Here is a 19,444-nt window from a genome sequence, read left to right on the forward strand (position 1 = left end):
ACCTGCTCAGAGATAGAAGGAGAAATAGCATGACTTCCTAAGGGGACAGTGGCACTTCCCTAGGGGTATGTCCTCACCAGGCCTGACCATGGAAGAACATCAAGTTGCATTCTGCTTTCCTGGTCCAGGCTGTCCAGAGAGTGCCACCTTAAATCCAGTGTCTGCACATGCTCCCTCTTTACCTATAGGGATCACTAAGACACACACACACACACACACACAGAAGGATGTCATTGTGTGCCCTTAAGGAATCCCTGAATTTTTTTTTCCCCCTTTGGTATCAGAATGTTTTAGCCAAATGGGTCCATTTCATAGCCATTTGGAAAGTTTCTCTGTGACAAATTGAGCTTGCTTAGTATCTCTGTGACTTAAAGGAGCACACCCACAGTTAGCTTGATTTTCTAGCCAAACACTTGCAAGTGCACTGAAGGGCATGAGCAAGCCTGTGGGGGTGGGGAGAACAGGTAGACTCTTACAGAACAGACATTTTCACACCTTATCACACAACTGTCAGCTCCCTGTCTTCAGACACTTTAAAATATGCTGCAACTTCAATCACTGCAACTCCAATTTTGGCTACTAGTTTGATATCAATATTCATATTTTAATTTACATTTGCTGTTGTGGGAAGTAGGCTGGAAAAGACAAGTACAACACAAATCTCAAAGAGGAAAGGAGAAGGCTCTGGCCTTGGCCATACACACCCCACCCTACACCCGTGCCCTCTCATGGGGATTTGGCATTTGGGCTTCTGAGGCCAACCAGAAGATTCAGTATGGTTGTGTATGGTGGGAGTTACCAGCCCTCTCCGTTTTCCTTACCCATTAACTGTCTTGGAAGAGGTGATGTGTTAACAGGAGAACTTAGTAGCAGCTCCATAAATGAGAGTGAGTCCTCTCCATTTCTTTGTTCATTCCTAGAACAGACAGTCTGCCCAAACAGCCATGTGTACACACACTAGGAGATGGCTGCCATGCGACCAACTCCCTTTAAATTTCTCACACAGCCACAAGAGGAATCTTTCCAGAACATGGCTCTGACACAGCTATATTCCCTTGGCTGAGGCCACCCTGTCCTTGCCAGCCTCAGCCTGCCCAGCAGAGAGAGGGGTGCTCTAGCCATTCTGCAAGTGCTGAGCCCTGCTTTCACCTTCAGGTGTGAATGCCTGGCCTAGCCTTGCTCCTCGGCCTCAGGAAGCCTGTTCCAGCTCCTCCGAAGGCCTTCATAGCACTTTGTTCCCACTGCTCACCAGGCCCTGGCCTCATGCCCTTGCCTGTTCACTGATGCTCATCCACAGAAGAGCATCATGTGCTATGCCTGTCTTCTCCACAGAGAGGTAGAGGGTAGCTGTCAGGATTCTTTTATTTCTGGGAGCTCTGGGAAGGAAACAGAAATAGAATTTTCCTCTGCCTCCTTTACTCTGCCTAGTGATGGGGCTCGGTGGAGCTCTCCCTGCTCTTAGCCTTGAGGCTACTGGACAGAATTTGCTTCCCTGTGGTAGCCCCTGAGTTGTAGCTCTCTCTTCCTCCTGTGGGACCCTGCAGGAAGGAGTTGGCCCACCCCCTCTTGTATCCCCTTGTTTCCCTTTTTAAAAATGACATTTAGAAGGTCAAGGTGTTTATTTGTTTGTTTTGTTTTGTTTTTTTTCCAGAGCTGAGGACCCAACCCAGGGCCTTGCACTTGCTAGGCAAGCGTTCTACCACTGAGCTAAATCCCCAACCCCAAAGGTCAACTTTTTTGTTTTCCATTTGCCAACCAACAAAATGCATATTTTTTGGGAATTCAGCAGGTCAGGAGAGCAATAACGTCCCTTCCAACTGCATTTTCTTGTAATGTGCACTGAACATCATACCAAAAATTATTCCTCCATGTGTCCTTGTTTTAAGTAGCTCATACATTTTATTGGATGGGCATATATACACACATACTACACACATGCATACACATTGTACACACACACACACACACACACACACACACACACACTTACCTTAATCAATGCTGTTATTGGATACCTAAGTTACTTCTAGGTTTCTTCATTTGAAAATATTTCTAGAAATGGAATTAGTGGTCCACAGGGCACTCACATCTTGAAGTATTTTTTGTAAACTTCCAATTTGTCTTTCTCTCAGGAAGGTGTTAGGGTACTCCTCATATCCCAGCCCCTTGGCTAATGTCAGTTGGTTCTTGGGCCACTGTTTTTTTAATCAAGCGGTGCAGAGTTGCTCTGTTGGCTCCTACTCATACAGTATATCTGCTGTTAGATAGAAAAGAGGATGTGCACTGTTCTCATTGCTCTCCTGACCCCTGCTCCCTGTCCTTCCCCACATGGAAGAAATCGTGAAGAAGCTAAAAGCTCAATGGGGAGCCATGAGAAAGAACAGGAACTCAGGCATCTCTGGATGTTCTAACCAAACAAAAGGTGGCTTTCAGACATGCAGGCAGATTACCTTCCAAATGCTAGCTCAACTTAACAAAGACTTATGGGAGAGCTGTGCTAGACTCAAGAAAACTCAGATCCCAAGGAACTCACAGTCTGGAGAGCGGCACAGTAGATGGCATAGGACGTGGCAGCTTGTGACCAGTTTAGCCAGAAGGACTGCCAAGGAGGAAGAGAAAGTCATTTCTGATGGCCCAGCATCACATCTGCCCCCTCAGGTCCAAGATACCTTCACTTAAGCTATTGTTATAAATAGATAGGATTTAAATGTCAGAAGTCTGTATTTTAGGTTCCTCCTTTTTGTAGCTCTGTGATCTTGAATAGGTTCCCTTGTCTGAATCCTATTGCTTCGTCATAAAGAAAAGATAATCCTGTTTACTTCATAATCATCGTGAAAATGAAGTGTGAGAATGGAAGCCAATAGTCTGGAAAGGTAGCCACCAGCGTTAGGTGCCTCACCCAGGGAAGCATTGTGTCCTTTGCATTGTGATCTCTCAAAGCCTCCTCATATAGCTCATCTCATCTCATTTAAACCATTCTCCAGAGCCCTCTGCCAAACAACTGGGAATCTCCCTGTTGTCAAAGCAGAAACCATTGCAGAGGTTGAATCTGAGAGATTGGGGAAGCTGGTTGATGGAGCAGATACAGCTAGGAAACAGCAGTCTTTACTTAAAGCTTCAAATAAGACACTTTCCCCAAAACTGTCATGTTTTCTTTTAAAAACAAGTATTTTATAGTTTCCTAGTTAATATATTTTCCTACCATGTAACCTTGTAGCTCCATTTTTTCTGGACCAAAAATGAATTTGTTACAGCATGGCCTCATTCGCACTGTGTCAATCCTCTAGATGCACCCACACACTCGGAATGCCCCTTTTGCCCTTGTGTTGCTCTCTAACATGGATAGACACCCCACCCCCACTCTGTTCCATTTGACCCAGGCACCTTAGGGCAGCCCCTTTCCAAACAACCCATTTCTAATTGGCTGTCGGTAGTCCTTTCATCACTGAGCCTTAGCTTAGATGAGACTGGCCAATCCAATGTGGGCCACCTGACCCAAGCCCTGTTTGTACGGCCAAAAGGTCATCACCTTCCTGTATTGCTGGCCAAGCAGAGACTCCTCTGGACTGACTAAATAGCAGCTAATTCCTTAGGAAAAGAAGCCAGGAGGTTGGTAGTTGATGTATAACACTACACATGCGCGCGCACACATACACACACACACACACACACACACACACACACACACACACACACACACCTGTATACACACATGTATTAAAGTTATCTGTTTCATTCCGATAGTTTATTGGGTAGCTAATAAAGTTCCAGGTATTTACATTATATTACCTATCTCCTTTGATCCCTGGCTCCACAGATAGGAAAACTGAGGTTCAGAGGTTTACCTTTGTTTCCTCCTTAAAACATAATTATCCTAAGTAACCACTTTCCCTCTGTCTCATGATTCTCTCAGTTCACTTGAGAAAGAGTAGCCAATGATCAGAAGTCTCTTACATGCAGAATTTGAGGAATAATCTGCTGACCAAAATGTACAATTTTTTCAACAATTGAAAGAATTGGATGTTGTTTAATTCAGGCTATGAATTATTTTTATATGGTGAAAAAAATGATTATTTAAATTATTTATTTGTACCTTTATTCTCTGACTTGTCCTAACTAACTTTCTTGTCCTCAATAAAACACATAATGCTTATTGAAGAAAGATACACATCCATGTTTTGACTAGCTCACACCAGTGCTACCTGACTGCTACAGCCAAAGAAGTCATGGTTGCCCCTTTACACATGGGGAGTTTTCTTACCTGACCATTTGACTTCATTTCCCAGCTACACAAATAAAATGTAAATGTTTAGGTTTTTAAAGCTTTCTTTCATCCTGTAGCTACTCTGCAGGTCAGAGAGACCCGTAGGTCCTTCTAGAAACATGAAGAGAAGGGAGAAGGCATGAATGTGATTGGTAGCACCATCAGTAAGCAGACAGTTGCAAATAATCAAAGTAATGCAAATTGAAACAACAATGAGGTCTAATTTTTCACCTATTAAATTAGCAATACATTTTTAAATGATAAGGCTAACAAGTACTGTGAAACCGATAACACACCCATTACGGAGAGTTGGTGTAAATTGGAAAGCAATTTTGTAGAATGAATAAAAAGCCTTAAAAAGTGTTTATATGTTTGACCTCATGCCTTCATTCCTGGGGATTTCCACAGAAGCAATAATACAAAAGGAAAGAAAAATTTATTGCTAGCATTTAGAAAGGAGAAATAAAAAACAAACACCCAATAGTTGTGGGATGAGTTATTAGATGTCTGCTCAATGAAAATATTATGTATCCATTGAAATTATTATAATGACTATGTAGCACCATGGTGATACTTATATTGGAGCAAAAAATTGGATATAAAATTATGCATGAGCTGTGATTACAAGTAATTTTTAAATGTCTGCATATAGACAAAGTGAACATGTGAAAATGAAGATAGTCATAGACGAATGTAAAAGGAAATAGGTTTTTCTCCACTGTGAATTATTATGTCTATAGTTCTGTGCAGATGGTTTTGGCTTTTCTGGTGCATCAATGTCAGAAGGCCAAATTAGCTTCTATTTCCCCCACCTCTCCCTGGAGCCAGCCTTAGAAAGCCTGGGGAGAGTTCTTAGCAGCCTCCTGGCCTGTAGGGATGAGGTGACAGGACAAAGGCTGGGACCCCAGTGCCAACCCCAGACCCTCCTTCTCCCTGCAGGACATCGCTGAGAATGGCTGTGCCTCCTCTGCAGAAGAGCCAAAGACCGTGGCCTCTGCCAGTGGGGATGACCCCAGACTTCGAGAAGACCGGAGACCAATCACAGTCCACTTTGGGCAGGTATGTGCTGTGCACTTCCACAGGACTGTCTTGAGGTTTGGTTTATCAGAAGCTGAAGCATGAGCAGCCACAGGTTCGCACCCCAGCTCTTCTTCAGCAAAGCAACTCCATGCTCTTCAAATCACCAAGTGTTCCACACAAACATATTTTGAAGGTGAATTTACAAAACTCTGCATGGTGGCAGCATGGCATTGATCCTCACTAGCTCCACTGTTAAATGGAGTCATTAACTGTGCCTGCTGCCTCCCCCACTCCAAGACACTGCATTTAAGGTGCCTGTTAGCTAAGCATCTCATTAGAACACTTTGGCATCCCAGGCCCTTCTTTGCACCTTCAAATAAAAGGAAACAAGCAAAGGCTTTAAAAAAAATCAATTAGGGGTTCTTTATTAATGTACTTCCTGAAAATCAATATTGGGAGTTGTGCTTCCTGGAGTAAACACCCTTGCTATGGGTTAGAGATCCAACTCTGTACCCAACAGCTTGCAAGGATATGAGCGCTTAAAAAATTGTCTATTCATTTGATTTTAAGTGATACACTCTTTACGGAAATTGAAATTTTCATCCATTTCCTACCTGTGGTTGTATTTTCAATTAAAAAGATAATGTACCCTTCCCTGCCTCTCTTCCAACAGCCACTCTAATGATCAAATATAAACATGTGAGTGCTGTGTGTGGTTTAGTTTGGTGCTTTTGGTTTGATTTGGTATCTGGAACATGGCTCAGTTAGCAAGGTATGGTTGTAACAAGAGTTCACAAGATTTATTGTTGTTGTTTGGTTGGTTGGTTGGTTGATTTTCTGGTGCCAGGGCTCTAACCAAGGACTGAGTACTTGCTCAGCCAGTGCTTTTGTACTACTGAGCTTAAATCACCTGATCCTTTAGCCATTGCCTAGATGAGGTATGATAAAGCTAGTCGGTGTGGGTTTTATCTACTGGAAGTAGGATTGCTAGTCCACCTCAGAAAGGACCCAGAGTCCTGTGTTTAAAACTTTTCTTGTTTTGAGGGACATTTATCAAGTGCTTAGTATGTATCGGGCATTGAGCTACTTAAAAATAAAGATAACCAGACCCTCAAGATGGCTCAGCAGGTAAAGACACCTGCAGCCAAACCTGACAGTTTGAGTTCAGTCCCCAGCCACTGCATGGTAGGAGAAAACCAACTCTTTCTCCCAATTTGTCCTCTGACCTCCACATGTGGGCCATTGCATGTACATACCCCACATATGTAAGCAAACACGTATACAAAAAGTAAATAAATGAAAGTGTAAAAGGGAAAGGAGAAGTAGCAAGACTGTTGCTGTGGGTCACTGTGAAGCACTAGGTGGCTGAAGCATGAAAATCATTGTATTCTAATTGTCTTTTCTGGTAGTATGTCCATACCTCATTAATTGGGAAAATCTGCCACTTTTCTAATTTTACACTTAGAAGGGCTTTTCTGGAAACTGACATGTACTGGAAAGCAGAAACACTAACTCCTCGTATTCTCTGCTGTCTGTACCCTGAAGTCTTGCCTCCTCTGGGGCTCAGGCCCTTTTGGAGCAATCTTCACCCCAGTCCCTAGCCATGTGTGCTGAAAGCACAGCCCTGGCTGTCCTGGCATTCCAGAGTCAGCTTCCTGCTTTCCTTTGTCCTCATTCCTGCACATGCAAACCTGCCCATGAAAGGAGCCCTCGCTGGAGTTGGGAGCCCATTACAGAGAAAGAGGGGGCAGGGAGAGGGATTTCATGGTGTTAAACATTCCATTTTCAAAACACACACAAAAAAGAGGCCCTATTTGAAATAGAGAGACCTTCTTCCCATTTCAGCAAGAAATAGAGAGAGGCTTTAATGTCATTCTCAGCTAAATGCAGAATAAGAGTGTGTGTGCTCACATGGGAGGGGATAAACAATTAAAAAAGCAACCCCAAACTGTTGAAATAAGAGCTGTCTGTGCCTTCACAGGTCTGCAAACTGGAGAGGATGAAAGTGGCTTTCCCCGTTTGTCACTTCCCTCACGTGGCTGCCAGCATTATGCAAGTATACAGGAAGGCAGGATTCTTTTTTTTTTTTTTTTTTTTAATGCATGCATGCGGATTAAGGTCAAGCCCCTAGTATCAGCCATGCAGTGGGCTCTCCCTTCCAACTGCAGCCGCAGAGCCTACCCACAGCCGCAAGATGCCTTAATTGAGACGTGCTGTCAAAGTGACAAACACATTTGCATACAGTCTACACTCTATTTATTTTCTCTGGAAAGGTCTACAGTCTGCTGTTGGTTGAACATTCTTAATCAGTTTGCTGTAAGTGAACTGCCAGCTAGCTCACTTGTGCTGGCCCCTTCTTCATTAGGTGACAGATTTGGGGGGGGGGGGGGAATGGGAGGCAGAGAAACCACAGACCTGCCCCTTTTTTAACTCTTTCCAGCTTTGTCCCTTGGTGGATTGTCCTTCAGTCCTTCCTTAGGGCCTTCTTTGATGGACCATTGGTCACAGGAGCACAGTTCCTTCTGGCCAGCCTGAGTTTAAGGTGCTTTCTTCCAGTTCTCAAATGTTTGCTACGTTCTTTTGTATTTTCTTTACTTGGTGTTGTTGTCTAAACAGTCTGAACCTGGTGTGCATCCAGCCTCGTTCATGGCATCTGTAAAACCACAGATTGAATGCCCTAGACCAGCTTGTTTTTCTACATGTCTGTAATGTTAGAGGGTGTCGGTGTGCTTCTTAGAGGCAGAGGGACACACCTCACAATATCTTACATGAAGGAAGGGACCATCAGCAGCCTTGTTTTGTGGATCAAGAGCTGAAATATCCAATCAAATACCTGAAAGAACCTGCGTAGGCCACATCCCCAGTGTGGGCACTCCAGACAGTCGGACTTGAACCCAGCCAGATAGTACCTGCTAACCTCCTAAATATCCTCACCCTGGGCTCACAGTCCTGTGGATTTTTTCAAGTCCTCTTAGCTGAGCTAGGCTCAATAATACTTGTCTATAATCTTGGGCCTTGGGAAGCTGAGATGAGAACAGCACAAGTTTGAAGCCAGTCTGGGATACATATGACACTCTATCTCAAAAATAAATAAGGTGAAGCAAAATAGAACAAGCAAAAAGTTCACTTAGCTGGCCTATAAAAACCAGAACTGTTAAAATGGTCTTACAACACCAGCACTGGTGCCTGGGCAGGACAGCCCCGTGGACACATCCTGCAGGATGACAGCAAGAGGCCCTGTGCAAACCCTCAGCAGTGGTACAGCAGCTGGCAAGAAGAGCTCAGTGTCAAGAATGGCTACTGTCCAGGAGAAAAGATAGTTTCTTATCCACTGTCCTCTTAAAGGCTGAGACTAAGTCTCTATTTACATAAAAGCAACCAGCCTCCACCCTTATAGGACATAATGATAGAGTCGGGCCTATAATGAATAGAAAAAGAGAGAGAGCATGTGTGTAGGTGGGTAGATCAGCAGACCACTTGAAGAAATCAGTTCTCTCCTTCCACCATGTGAGTCCCAGAGATCAAACAAGTCATCAGGCTAGGCAGCAACACCTTTATACACTGACCATCTTGCCAGCCCCTAAAATATAAATTGTTTAAATAGAGACTAAAGCTAGGCAAGATGTTGCACTCGAGAGGGGATAGAGGTGAGAAGAACAGGAGTTCAAGTCCAGCCTGAGCTACATGGGATGCTGACTCAAAAGAAATAAAGAGCTGGGTGGTGGTAGCATACCTTTAATCCCAGCACTTGGAAATCAGGTAGATCTCTGTGAGTTTGAGGCCAGCCTGGTCCACAGAGCGAGTTCCAGGACAGCCAGAGCTACATGGAGAAACCCTGTCTTGAAAACAAAAATAAAAAATAAAAAGAAAGAGTAAAAGGAGAATGTTATGTAAGTCCTCAGGCTAAATGGTTACTAAAACATTGCTTCAGAGTTTAAAGGACTGAGTTACTCCTCACAGGATAAGTAGACAGTGGCAGAGCTGTCCAAAAGCACTAGGAAGAAGGAGCTATGGGCCTGGAAGGGAGGGTGGGGCATGTCCATTCCCTTCCCAGAGCCCCAGAGAAGTTCTTATGCCAAGGCAGGGGTGAGAAGACAGAGGACAGGCTTTCTGGGATGGAGAATGGGAATTCTTCCTGTCCATGGCTTTAGAAGGGGAGAGGAAGCAGAGTGGGAACACCCACAGGGACACCACCATGCTATGACAGGAGTCAACAGAGGTCACACACACACACACACACACACACACACACACACACACACACACACACACACCTCCTATAGAAACTTTTGCATGCATCTAGTCAAAAGGCCCAGCCACTGGGTACTTTGGAGATCTGTGCTGAGCTGTGGCCATCAGCTGGCAAGGAAGCCAATCTGGCTGTGCTCATGTCTGCTCTTGAACCAGCAGCACCTCTGCTCTTAGCTATGTGCAGTCCTCCCTCCCTCCCTGCTAGAGAACTAGACAGATGCTGGAGCCCAGGGATGCTTGCCACTAGCCCTGAGTGCAGGCTGCCAAGGCTCATTGACAACGAAGTGGAGGACCAGTTCTCAGATCTTCCAGACTTGCTTCATGTTTCCACAATTCATTGATCTGTGAACTGAGTAATTGTTTGTTTTCCAGTGTACAGATTCCAAAAACTACATCTTGAAATGTACCTCTCTTCCCCTTCCATTTGAACAAAGGATTCTGAGCTATTGCAGTGTAAAGTTTAAAGAGCTATTTAGGGACTAGAGTGATGGCTCAATGATTAAAAGCACTGGCTGCTTTTCTAAAGGACCTGAGTTCAATTCCCAGCACCCACATGGAGGCTCACAACAGTCTGTATCTCCAGTTCCAGAGGATCCAATTCCCATTTCTGGCCTCCATAGGCATACACATGGTGCGTAGACATGCATGCAAGCAAAATACCCATACATATAAAATAATTTAAATTTTGTTTTGTTTTTGAAACAAGGTCTCTGTATGTAGCCCTGGCTATCCTGGAGCTTGCTTGCTAGATAGACCAGGCTGGCCTTGAACTCTGAGATCCTTCTGCCTCTGCCTGGGATCAAAAGCATGGACCACTATGCCCAGCCCATTTTTTAAAAACTGTCTAAGCCAGAATTCCATCAAGCACCATGGTAGCTATATGGTAAACTGTGACAGAGATTTGGACTTCCAAGACCAGCTCTAGGAATATGGCCAGAAGCATGAGCCTGTCCTTTAGTGCCGGTCTCACGCTGAGCTGAAAACACTACCCAGCCAGCAAATGCCCCCAACACCCTTGGCTCTGAATGTCCTCAGAAGTTCCTTCTGCCCATTAGAAGTCACACATCATTCCCTGCAATTGAGCCATTCCTCACACACACCTCCAGAGGTGTCCCATGTTCTCTTGATACCTCAAACACAGACACCCAATTCGAACATAGACTCCCTGCCAGACTCCTTCCGAATCCTCATCTCCCACCTCAGAACCCGTTGGCACACTAGCCCTGAACATTGCTCAGTCCCTCCTCTCCATCACCTCTCTCACAGCCTTGATAACAGTCCAGTGACCACTCACGTACGCTGTGTCTCCTGATCGACACTCCTGTTGCAACACCCACATGGCCTTGCAGACAGCCATTTCACTACCCTGCCCCTAGTCTCCCCTTAACGATTCCATCTTCCCCCTTGACCTGGCCCAGGAGGTCCTTCACCTCTGTGTGTTCAAACCCGGAGCAGGTCCCTTTGTAAGCCTCCTGGCTCCTGTAGGAAGAGGTAGCTATTTCTGTACTCTACCCCAGGACTCTGCACACACCATTCTCTCACATAGCCTTGTGATCATTCCCCATGAGAACATGAGCCTCTCAAAAGTCCACAGTCTTCAGTAGGGCCTGGCATGGAGTTAGCAGTCTGTAAACATGCAAAGCTTTTATTATTGCTGTAGATGTTTAAATTGGATTGTAATTAATTAACTATTATTGTTTGGCTTCTCCTTATGTGTACAGCGAGTAATTTGGTTTCATTTTAAGTTGCTATACTTACAATTCTGTTCATTTGAAGAAACAATGAATATTCCAATAGTACTCAAAAACTATTTGTAAATTCCCTTTCCATAAACAGGGATTTGTTTCCAAGTTGAGGCAGCTTTGAAGGGTAAGAACTTGGATCCTGTTGCATTGTACTGTTTGTGTCTTTGTGAGGCCTAAGGTCAATTGTAAATGCCCTGTAGAGGATGTAGGGGACAAGTCAGAGGACTGAGACACCCTTCCTCTGTACCCCAAAGCCACATGGACCTATGTGAGAGGGGCAGAGCAGAGCTGTCAGAAGGAGAGGCCCTCATCTCTGAGTTATGTGGAATACAAACTGCAGATACCAGGCCTCTAGCCCCAGCACTTGGGACACTGGGGTATAAAAGTTGCCACACATTGGAAGCCAGTCTAGGCCAGATAAGAAAACTGTCTCAAAAACTACATATTTGGAGTTTGAGGGGTATCTCAGTTGCTTAAGTGCTGGCCATGCAAATGCAACAACACAAATTTGATCACCAATACCCTTGTAAAAAGCTAGTGAGGCATGTGCATGTATAAGCCCAAGGCTGAGTGGGGCCCATTCATGTGGACTCTATGGACTTCCTGGCCAGCCAGTCTAGCCAAAACTCCCAATTCCACATTCACTGAGAGACCTTGTCTCAAAAAAAACAAGGTGGACAGTAATTGAGGAAGATGCCAGACATTGACCTCTGGCCTCCACATATGCACAGGCAGGTGTACACATCTACACACATGCATGCACATGCACTACACATACATGCTCTAATGAGCCAGTCAATCAATCATCATAATAAAGAGAGCTTAGATTATGGAAACTCAGAGGCTGGGGTGGAAAGTCAGTAGATTTCTGTTGCAGCGTGCAGTGTTGCCTCCTTGAGAAGCACTCCTCTCATTTCCAGGAGCTAGAGGTAGTAGAGAGCTCAGCAGTGTGGGCAGAGCTCCTAGTGTGCTCTGGAATGTGTACAGGTGAAGGATGGATACAGAAGGTCAAGGTGACAGTCCATCTCCCCCAACACCACCCTCCTCCTGGGACCTGTGTGCTAGGGCATCAGGTTGCACCTGTCATACACACTGGGCACCTGGCTGGTGCAAGAGCAGCTGAGGGAGAACAGTAGCACTGTTTCTCGATACCTTAGAGGAGAAGCCAGAGTTCACTTCAGGCCATCTGATGGCCTGAAGCTTGGATCTTCCCAGCTTTGCTGAGAACGTGTCTTCCTGGGTACATACTGTTAATCCGGTGCAGAAGCTGGGCCAGCGGCCAAGGATCTCAGGATATTGGACCACAGTAAGGTTTTGTTTCTGGTTACCTTCCAGACCTCAGACCCTCCTTAACATTACTGTGCTTCAGTTGGTGCCAAGACAAGTATACTGATATTCTGCACCTGGTAGAGACACCATAAGCCAAAAGCATGCTGGGTACTTTCCTGGTGTGTGAGAGGGAGAGCTGTCTGGACATATATACAAGTTGGTTAGTATTGGCCAGGTCAGGTGCCAGTCCAGCTCTGAAGACCAAGGAGAGACATATATTAGGAATTTATATTAATTGGGATATATGGACTCACAAGAGATATAAAATCCAAAAAGAAATTGTTTACCCATATCTGCTGTGATTATGGTCCAATTCTGGTGTGAGATCAAGTTAGCCAGGCCTTTCCCCACTTTTTCAAGTACCATTCTCAACAGGCTTTCCTATGCAGTGGCAAGCTGACTTACCACTGCTGACCACACTCTTTAGGTATAAGATCAGCATGAAAAGAAGTAACTTCCATACAAGGTATGACCTTGACTGACTGAACCAGCTTGGATTCTGTGCCCATCTCCTAGGCAGTCATCAGGTGGAGGGTCCCCTGCATGCTGAGGATAAATCCCATGGATGCACACACCTAAGAGATGAATTAGGGGTAGCTCTTGTCAGGGAGCTAGGAGGCGGAGAGGAGGACAAGATCAAACTAATGATGTGTAGGACGCCCAGTAGGAAATTGTCCTTGCCTCTTGTTCTGTTCCATAGAAGGGTTCATAGCCAGAACGGAGGGAGCCTATGCTGCAGAGAGTCAAAGGCAAACATCAAGTAGAACACCAAATTTAAAGGGGAGGAGGGCTGGTGACACAGCTTTACCCAGCTCTCGGGAGGCAGAGCAGGTGGATTCCTGAGTTCGAGGCCAGCCTGCTCTACAGAGTGAGTTCTAGGACAGTCGGGACTATACAGAGAAACTCTTATCTCAAAAAATAAACACAGTGTATGCCAGGGAGGTTAGGACTGGGTGTGGAAAGGAGTGGGCATGCTTCTTGGGATGGACAGTGGCAGGGTCAGCAGTAGTCCACAGCCAGAAGTGAGGGAAAAAACCAAGAACCTAGGCCATGGATCAGAAAGTACCACTGATGGCTCCTCTCTGCCACATCTGTGAAAGCAGGCATGGCAGTACCTTACTTCACAGAGCCCCCAGTCCTGTAGCTATTGGTTTAAAGTCACCAAGCTAAGAGGCATCCCCAAGGCCTTTGTATTTAAACTGCAACAGGTTTGGTCTCAGCCTTGTTTTCCTACCTAATCCATGGGAGGACCCATCATATCCTCAGAGTCACCTTGAGCATGTCACTACAACCTGAGTGCAGTATTCAATAACCCTCTCACTTTAGACAAGATTCTTTAACCTAAGACCAATGGGGCATCTTCTTCCAGCTGTGTCTTAGATACATGGGGAAGCCTCCAAGCTGGAGAAACTATACTTAGCTGCTGTTTAGGCCATTCTAGGATGGGCAGTAACTTCATGTGAAGTCCTAGACTCCCCGCTCCTGTCCTAAGTGCTCACCACTTGTTTTCTCCAATGCGTACAATGGAGAACTCTTACCTTTTAAACTGTTGTATTAGCCCAAGGTGTGACCTCCAGAAAAATCCAACTAAAACTAAAAGGCATAAAATTTGAACAGTCTGACTGATTGAAACTCTTGAGTGGGCTTTGTGCCTGGGAACTGTGTTTGGTCCTCCCTTCCCATAGATGGTGCCCTTTCAAGGTGCTGACCTTCTGATATCCCCTGATGGAGAGCCCTGGGGCTGATGTATATGCCACTTCCAGCATTCTGTTTGCTCCAACATCTCCTAATATCACTTTCTTTTGGTTTTATGTGTATGTGTGTGCACCATGTACATGCAGGAGCCCGCAGTGGTCAAAGGAGGGTGTTGAATCCTCTGAAACTTGATTTGTAGGCAGTTGTGAGCTGCCTTATGGATGCTAGGAACCAGCAAGAGCAGTAAGTACCCTTAACCGCTAACTCTCTCCAGCCCTCCTGATGTCTATGTCTAACTTGTTTCTGTTTTAGAGTGGCTTACTCTGCCCTTGGTCTTCTAAAACCTGCCCCTCCTCTAGTTCAACCAAGGTATCAATCCACTGCCCCTCTCCATCCCAGGGGACATTACAAAACATTGCAAGTACTAACATAAGCCCTCAAGCTTATACTCCCCAACCCCACTCTGGATTCCCTGTATAATCAGAATAGCATACCAGACTTCAAGGCCCAGCCACACTCCACTTCTGGCCAGTTCCTGCCTGCCCTGTAAGACTCTGTCAACCTCACCCTACACTGGGCTGAATCCTTCCTTCTCTCTAGCCCTGGAGACCTTGCATTCATTTATTTATCAACTCTTTATGAACATCGGCTCCAGGTCAAAACTCCAAGCTGAACGTAGGGAGACCGCAGTGTGAATCAGCTCCTGCCATCTCTGCCACCAGAAATGCCTTTCCTCTGCTGTACCCGACACACCCCACAGCACTTCCTTCCCAAGTACCTTCACTCCACTGAGCCATCCCTGGTGCTTCCTGGCCACTCTGAGCCAGCTCTGTCCTTGCCAGCTGCTTCCTGGTAGTAACTCAGTAAGGGATGGTGTTGGTTTCATGGCTATCCCTGGCACCTCAAAGGGTCTGGCACAGACAAGCTCCTCATAAAAATTTGGGGGATGACCTGGAAGTAAGTGAGAAAAAGGAGCTGCAGGCCTACCTACCTTGTGCCTTGAGTGAGTCCTATCTGTTCAATAGAGCAGGAGCCAAGAACAAGAGTAGTTTTCCTTTGGTACCCAGTTACCATGTCCTCAAGCCCATCCACACTCAGCAGGGTGACAATAGAGTGCCTTTGCCAAGACACTGACCAGGACCTTAAAACATCATTCTTAAAGGGTCCATGTTGGACCTGCTCCAAGTCCAGCTCCCTGACAGAGAGGTATTAAAACCAGGACAGGAGTGGGTAGTCAAATGCAGTGAGATCAAAGGAGGCATTTTCTCAGATTAGAATCCTCAGGGCCAGAGGTGGGAAGTTGATACCAGTAGGGAAAAAGGAAATAAAACATAAACTATGAAAGAGTCGATTCAGTATCCTTGGTTAGACAGGAAGTTCAGCCCAGTGGCCACAGTGTGTGCCTATCACATATCCCCATTCATCCCTGATCTGGGCACTGCCTCCAGACCAGGGAAACTATTAACCTGCCCATGCCCTTGAGAAGGGAGTCACAGAACCAACCAAGAGATGTAGGTGAGAAGGGGTCAAATGCACTGAGGAAGTTCTCATGATAGTGTGGCTCTGCTGACTGGAGCACGCCTCTCCAAGCCTGATGGCACATAACCTTCTCAACAGCCCTGCACAGTGGATGCAAGTGCTTTTCCTAGAGAGGTCAAGCAACCTGATCAAGGTTATACAGTAAATGGCAAGGCAAGGGTACAAAATTAGGCCTACCCAGTGCCAGAGTCTGGGCTCTCCTCACCTCTCCCACACCCTCTTCAACTCCACCTGCTTCCCCAGGCATGGTTGACTCTCTAGGTCAAGGTCACTTTGCTACATTTCTCCCTCTCCTGCCTCAGACTCGCACCTGCTGCCTTGACTTGGGACATAGCTTTGTCCCAGCACCAGTTGCTGTAATGCAGAGGATTTCTGAATGCCCACCAGGGGCCTGGCCATGTGCTCAGCAGAGACTCTGGTGTTCTCGTGTTCTCTCCCCCACCTGGCAGAGATAGGGGTACCAGCAGTTTCCTATATCCAAGATTGCATGCCAGTCTCCTGCACACATCACTCCTGTCATATGAGCAGACAGTCTGAGGCCTTGATCTTCCTGCCAACACAACACTGACTCTTTCCGGACCTCATGAACTCATTCCTTCACTCATCTGATGCATTTGAGGCATGACAGGGATCAAGGCCCCTGAATCACAGAGAATGAGATGTGTCCTGCCTCCCTGGCACTCAGTGGCTGAGAGAGGCAGTCCACAAACACTATAGAGAAGAAGTACTGATGAGCACAAGTGCAGGGCATGGAGAACAGAGCAGCATCTTAGAGGAGGGAACATTCGCACTGGATCTGGAAAGACTCCCCATAATATTCACCATGGACTGAACAGAGTCAAGAGTAAGGGTGAGCAATCCAGACAGGAGAATGAGACTTCAGGGAAATAGTGGCCAACATGGGCACCAGAGACCAGCAGGTAAGAGCTGGGCAGTGCCCAAACCTTGGGGGAGCTTAAATTGCACCCCATGAGTGGCTTGGAGTCAGGAACAGGTTGTATTCAGAGGATTGGCTACTGGGACCGGGACAGCAGGGCAGACGTAAGTTACAGAGACTGCTAACAATATCACTGGTATTTGAGGTGAGAGGGAGCTTGGGGAGCTCAAGCAAGGATGCTGGTTATATGAGTGAAGATGAGGAGACTCACAGGCCAGAGTACAGCAGGCAGCTAAGTGCTTTCCATGGGAGCTATTGGAGTTTGAGGGACACAAAGCTAGACACTGGCTGCATTTTTCCTCAACACCCTCGGCTGAGGCTTGCAGCACAGCCTGTGATGAGGAGTATCCACTAGGCTGTGCAGTTACTGAGTACTTCCTCTGCAGCTCAGGGCAGAGGCCCAACTGAAAGCTACAAGGCCTCCTTCAATGAAATGGGTGTAGCTTTCCTGTTCTTAAAGCCCTGTTTGTTTTCCCTGTCATATCCCTTTTCATCCAACTCCCCATGGCTTCCTCCTGCCATCCTAGGCTATGGACTGTTATAGTCTCCCTCCTTGGATGGCCAGCTCTTCACCATCTGCTAAACTAGCTTTATAGGCATGCCTTTAAAAATGTAAGCCTATGCTGCTGGGTCAAGAACATGGGTTGTTTCAAGCCAGCCACTGACCATTTTTGCAAACCCGTAGGAACCACACAGGGTAGCTTGTTGGGTCTTTTACGCCAAGGATCCCATAAATAAGTAGCATCAGGTGCTGGAGTCTGGAAATAGAGATACTGTATAAATAATGCATATTTACAAAATAAATGTACCAGTACATTAGTGTACAGCTATAACCAAATCACCTAGTTTAACAGTTGCAGGAGCTGCAAGGAGTTGCCAGGTGACTGGCTTCCATCCATCAGCATGCATCAGCATTAGAAATGACCACTGCAGGGAAGGAGGGTCCTCCTGCCTGGTGACCTTGAGGCCTTTGGTTTGAGGCAACTGGTGAGATTGCAGGTGGGTACCCTGACACACAGCCTCTCTGCCAAGGTATGACACCTACTGTGGCCGTGTGTTCCTGCAGATGTCTTGAGGGCTGCCGCCAAGCAGAAGGCTGATTAGCACCAAGTTGCAGGATGTAATGGGTTGCACCTCCAGGAAGATGGCTGACTAGGCTAAGGATTTTCTAATTATGCAGATTCGCTTTGGCTTGCAAAGGGAGCCAGTGAGTTGATGTCCTGAATGACTCTTCCCAGAACCCTATAACTTTGAGTCCCCACCATGAAGCTAGGACTGGGTTTTCACAGAGTCTGTGTCCATCTCTGCCACCCCACTCTGAGCTGTGAACCCCACTGGGCATCTGGCTCCAACATCTGGAGCTCAGAAGAAGTAGCTAACAGAATGGCCACTGGAGTGGGCACCCTCCCCTTGGTTGTAACGGCACAATGCTGGATTTCAGTATTTTAAATGAAAAATATATGCAGTTAGCTGTGCGCTGACAATGTCCTTGAGGATTTGACAGTGAGATTTTCCAGCAGTTGGTCTTCGTTAGGATCCTGGCGGTGTTTAATAAGGCAGTCGAACTGCTGGCACCTCGGGTTCCTGTTTGTTCTCCGAGGGCTCAGGGGCTGCTGCGGTAAGCACATCGACCAGAGCTGATCATTACAAGGGCGTACGCCACCATGAATAAAAATGTCACACATTTTCCCATCTCACAGCGGTACAAAATGTCAGTCCTGTCAAACACACATTGCAGGGAGCTGTGTGCAGTCCGTACAAATTGGAAAGCTGCATATTCCCCCAGCCTTCTGATATTCTTCATTTGAAGCTGAAGAAAAACAGTTGTTAACCTATTAGCTAGGATTTTAAACTCTGCCGAGGTGCTGGATAGTAGACTTTGACACAGATAGGAATGTATTCCAGGGTCCAGGAATTTTAAACCAAGTTTCTCCATCCATTTGTTCCTGGAAAAGGGAAAAGGGGAAGAAAAAAAAAAAAAAAAAAAAAACACTTCTGTCTAGCAACCCAACTATCTTTGTTTAACAGACACACTGGGGAAATTTGGGATATTTCACATCTAAGCTTCCTAATGCTTCAATATCTGCATTCCACAAAAGGGGAGGGGACTCTTGCTTTGGGGACTAGCCCTGGGCTCAGCCTGGCAGGTTAGGGTACCTGATCAGAAGCAAGCCAGGAATGTTACTACTAGTGTTGAGGATCAAGTAACCTGAGTGATGGGAATAACAACCAGTTGGTGCAGGTATCTGAAAGAGTCTGATGCTAACTAGCGACTCACTCATAGGTGGACATTCATTCTGTACTTACCGTATGCCAGGCCTGTACTGGGCATCAGAAGTATCGATGTGACACACACACACACACACACACACACACACACACACACACACACACACACGACTTCCCTCTTAGGGAGGAAAGGAGACAAGACACCCCACTCTTTGGAGTGGGAGAGTGGAGAGCACTCTGGAAAGGTGAAACAAACAGCCCTGAGGGGCAGCAGGGCTCTCAGGTAGGTGAGAGTGAAGGCTGGTGTAGGACCAGTGTGTATTGGGAGGACAGAGGCGTGTAAAAGATGGAGCGGTGCTTTGAGGGATAGCAAAAGACGGCTACTTGTGATGGGCTAAGAGGTGAGGCTGTGGGGGCAAGGCTTGTGTCTTGACA

The 19,444-nt window shown here is 46.2% G+C and overlaps 1 protein-coding gene across 6 annotated transcripts in view; it reads left to right on the forward strand.

Moving 5' to 3' along the window:
- Dennd1a (DENN domain containing 1A) overlaps positions 1-19,444 on the forward strand; it is a 479,814-nt gene that overhangs the window by 427,278 nt on the left and 33,092 nt on the right. For all 6 annotated transcript variants that reach the window (XM_036185076.1, XM_036185072.1, XM_036185077.1 and 3 more), the window contains one exon: positions 5,204-5,323. In XM_036185076.1, the coding sequence (XP_036040969.1) occupies positions 5,204-5,323 (120 nt within the window). The remainder of the gene's footprint in view (positions 1-5,203; positions 5,324-19,444) is intronic.

This window comes from Onychomys torridus, chromosome 4, assembly GCF_903995425.1.
Source record: "Onychomys torridus chromosome 4, mOncTor1.1, whole genome shotgun sequence".
Classification (NCBI taxonomy): Eukaryota; Metazoa; Chordata; class Mammalia; order Rodentia; family Cricetidae; genus Onychomys; species Onychomys torridus.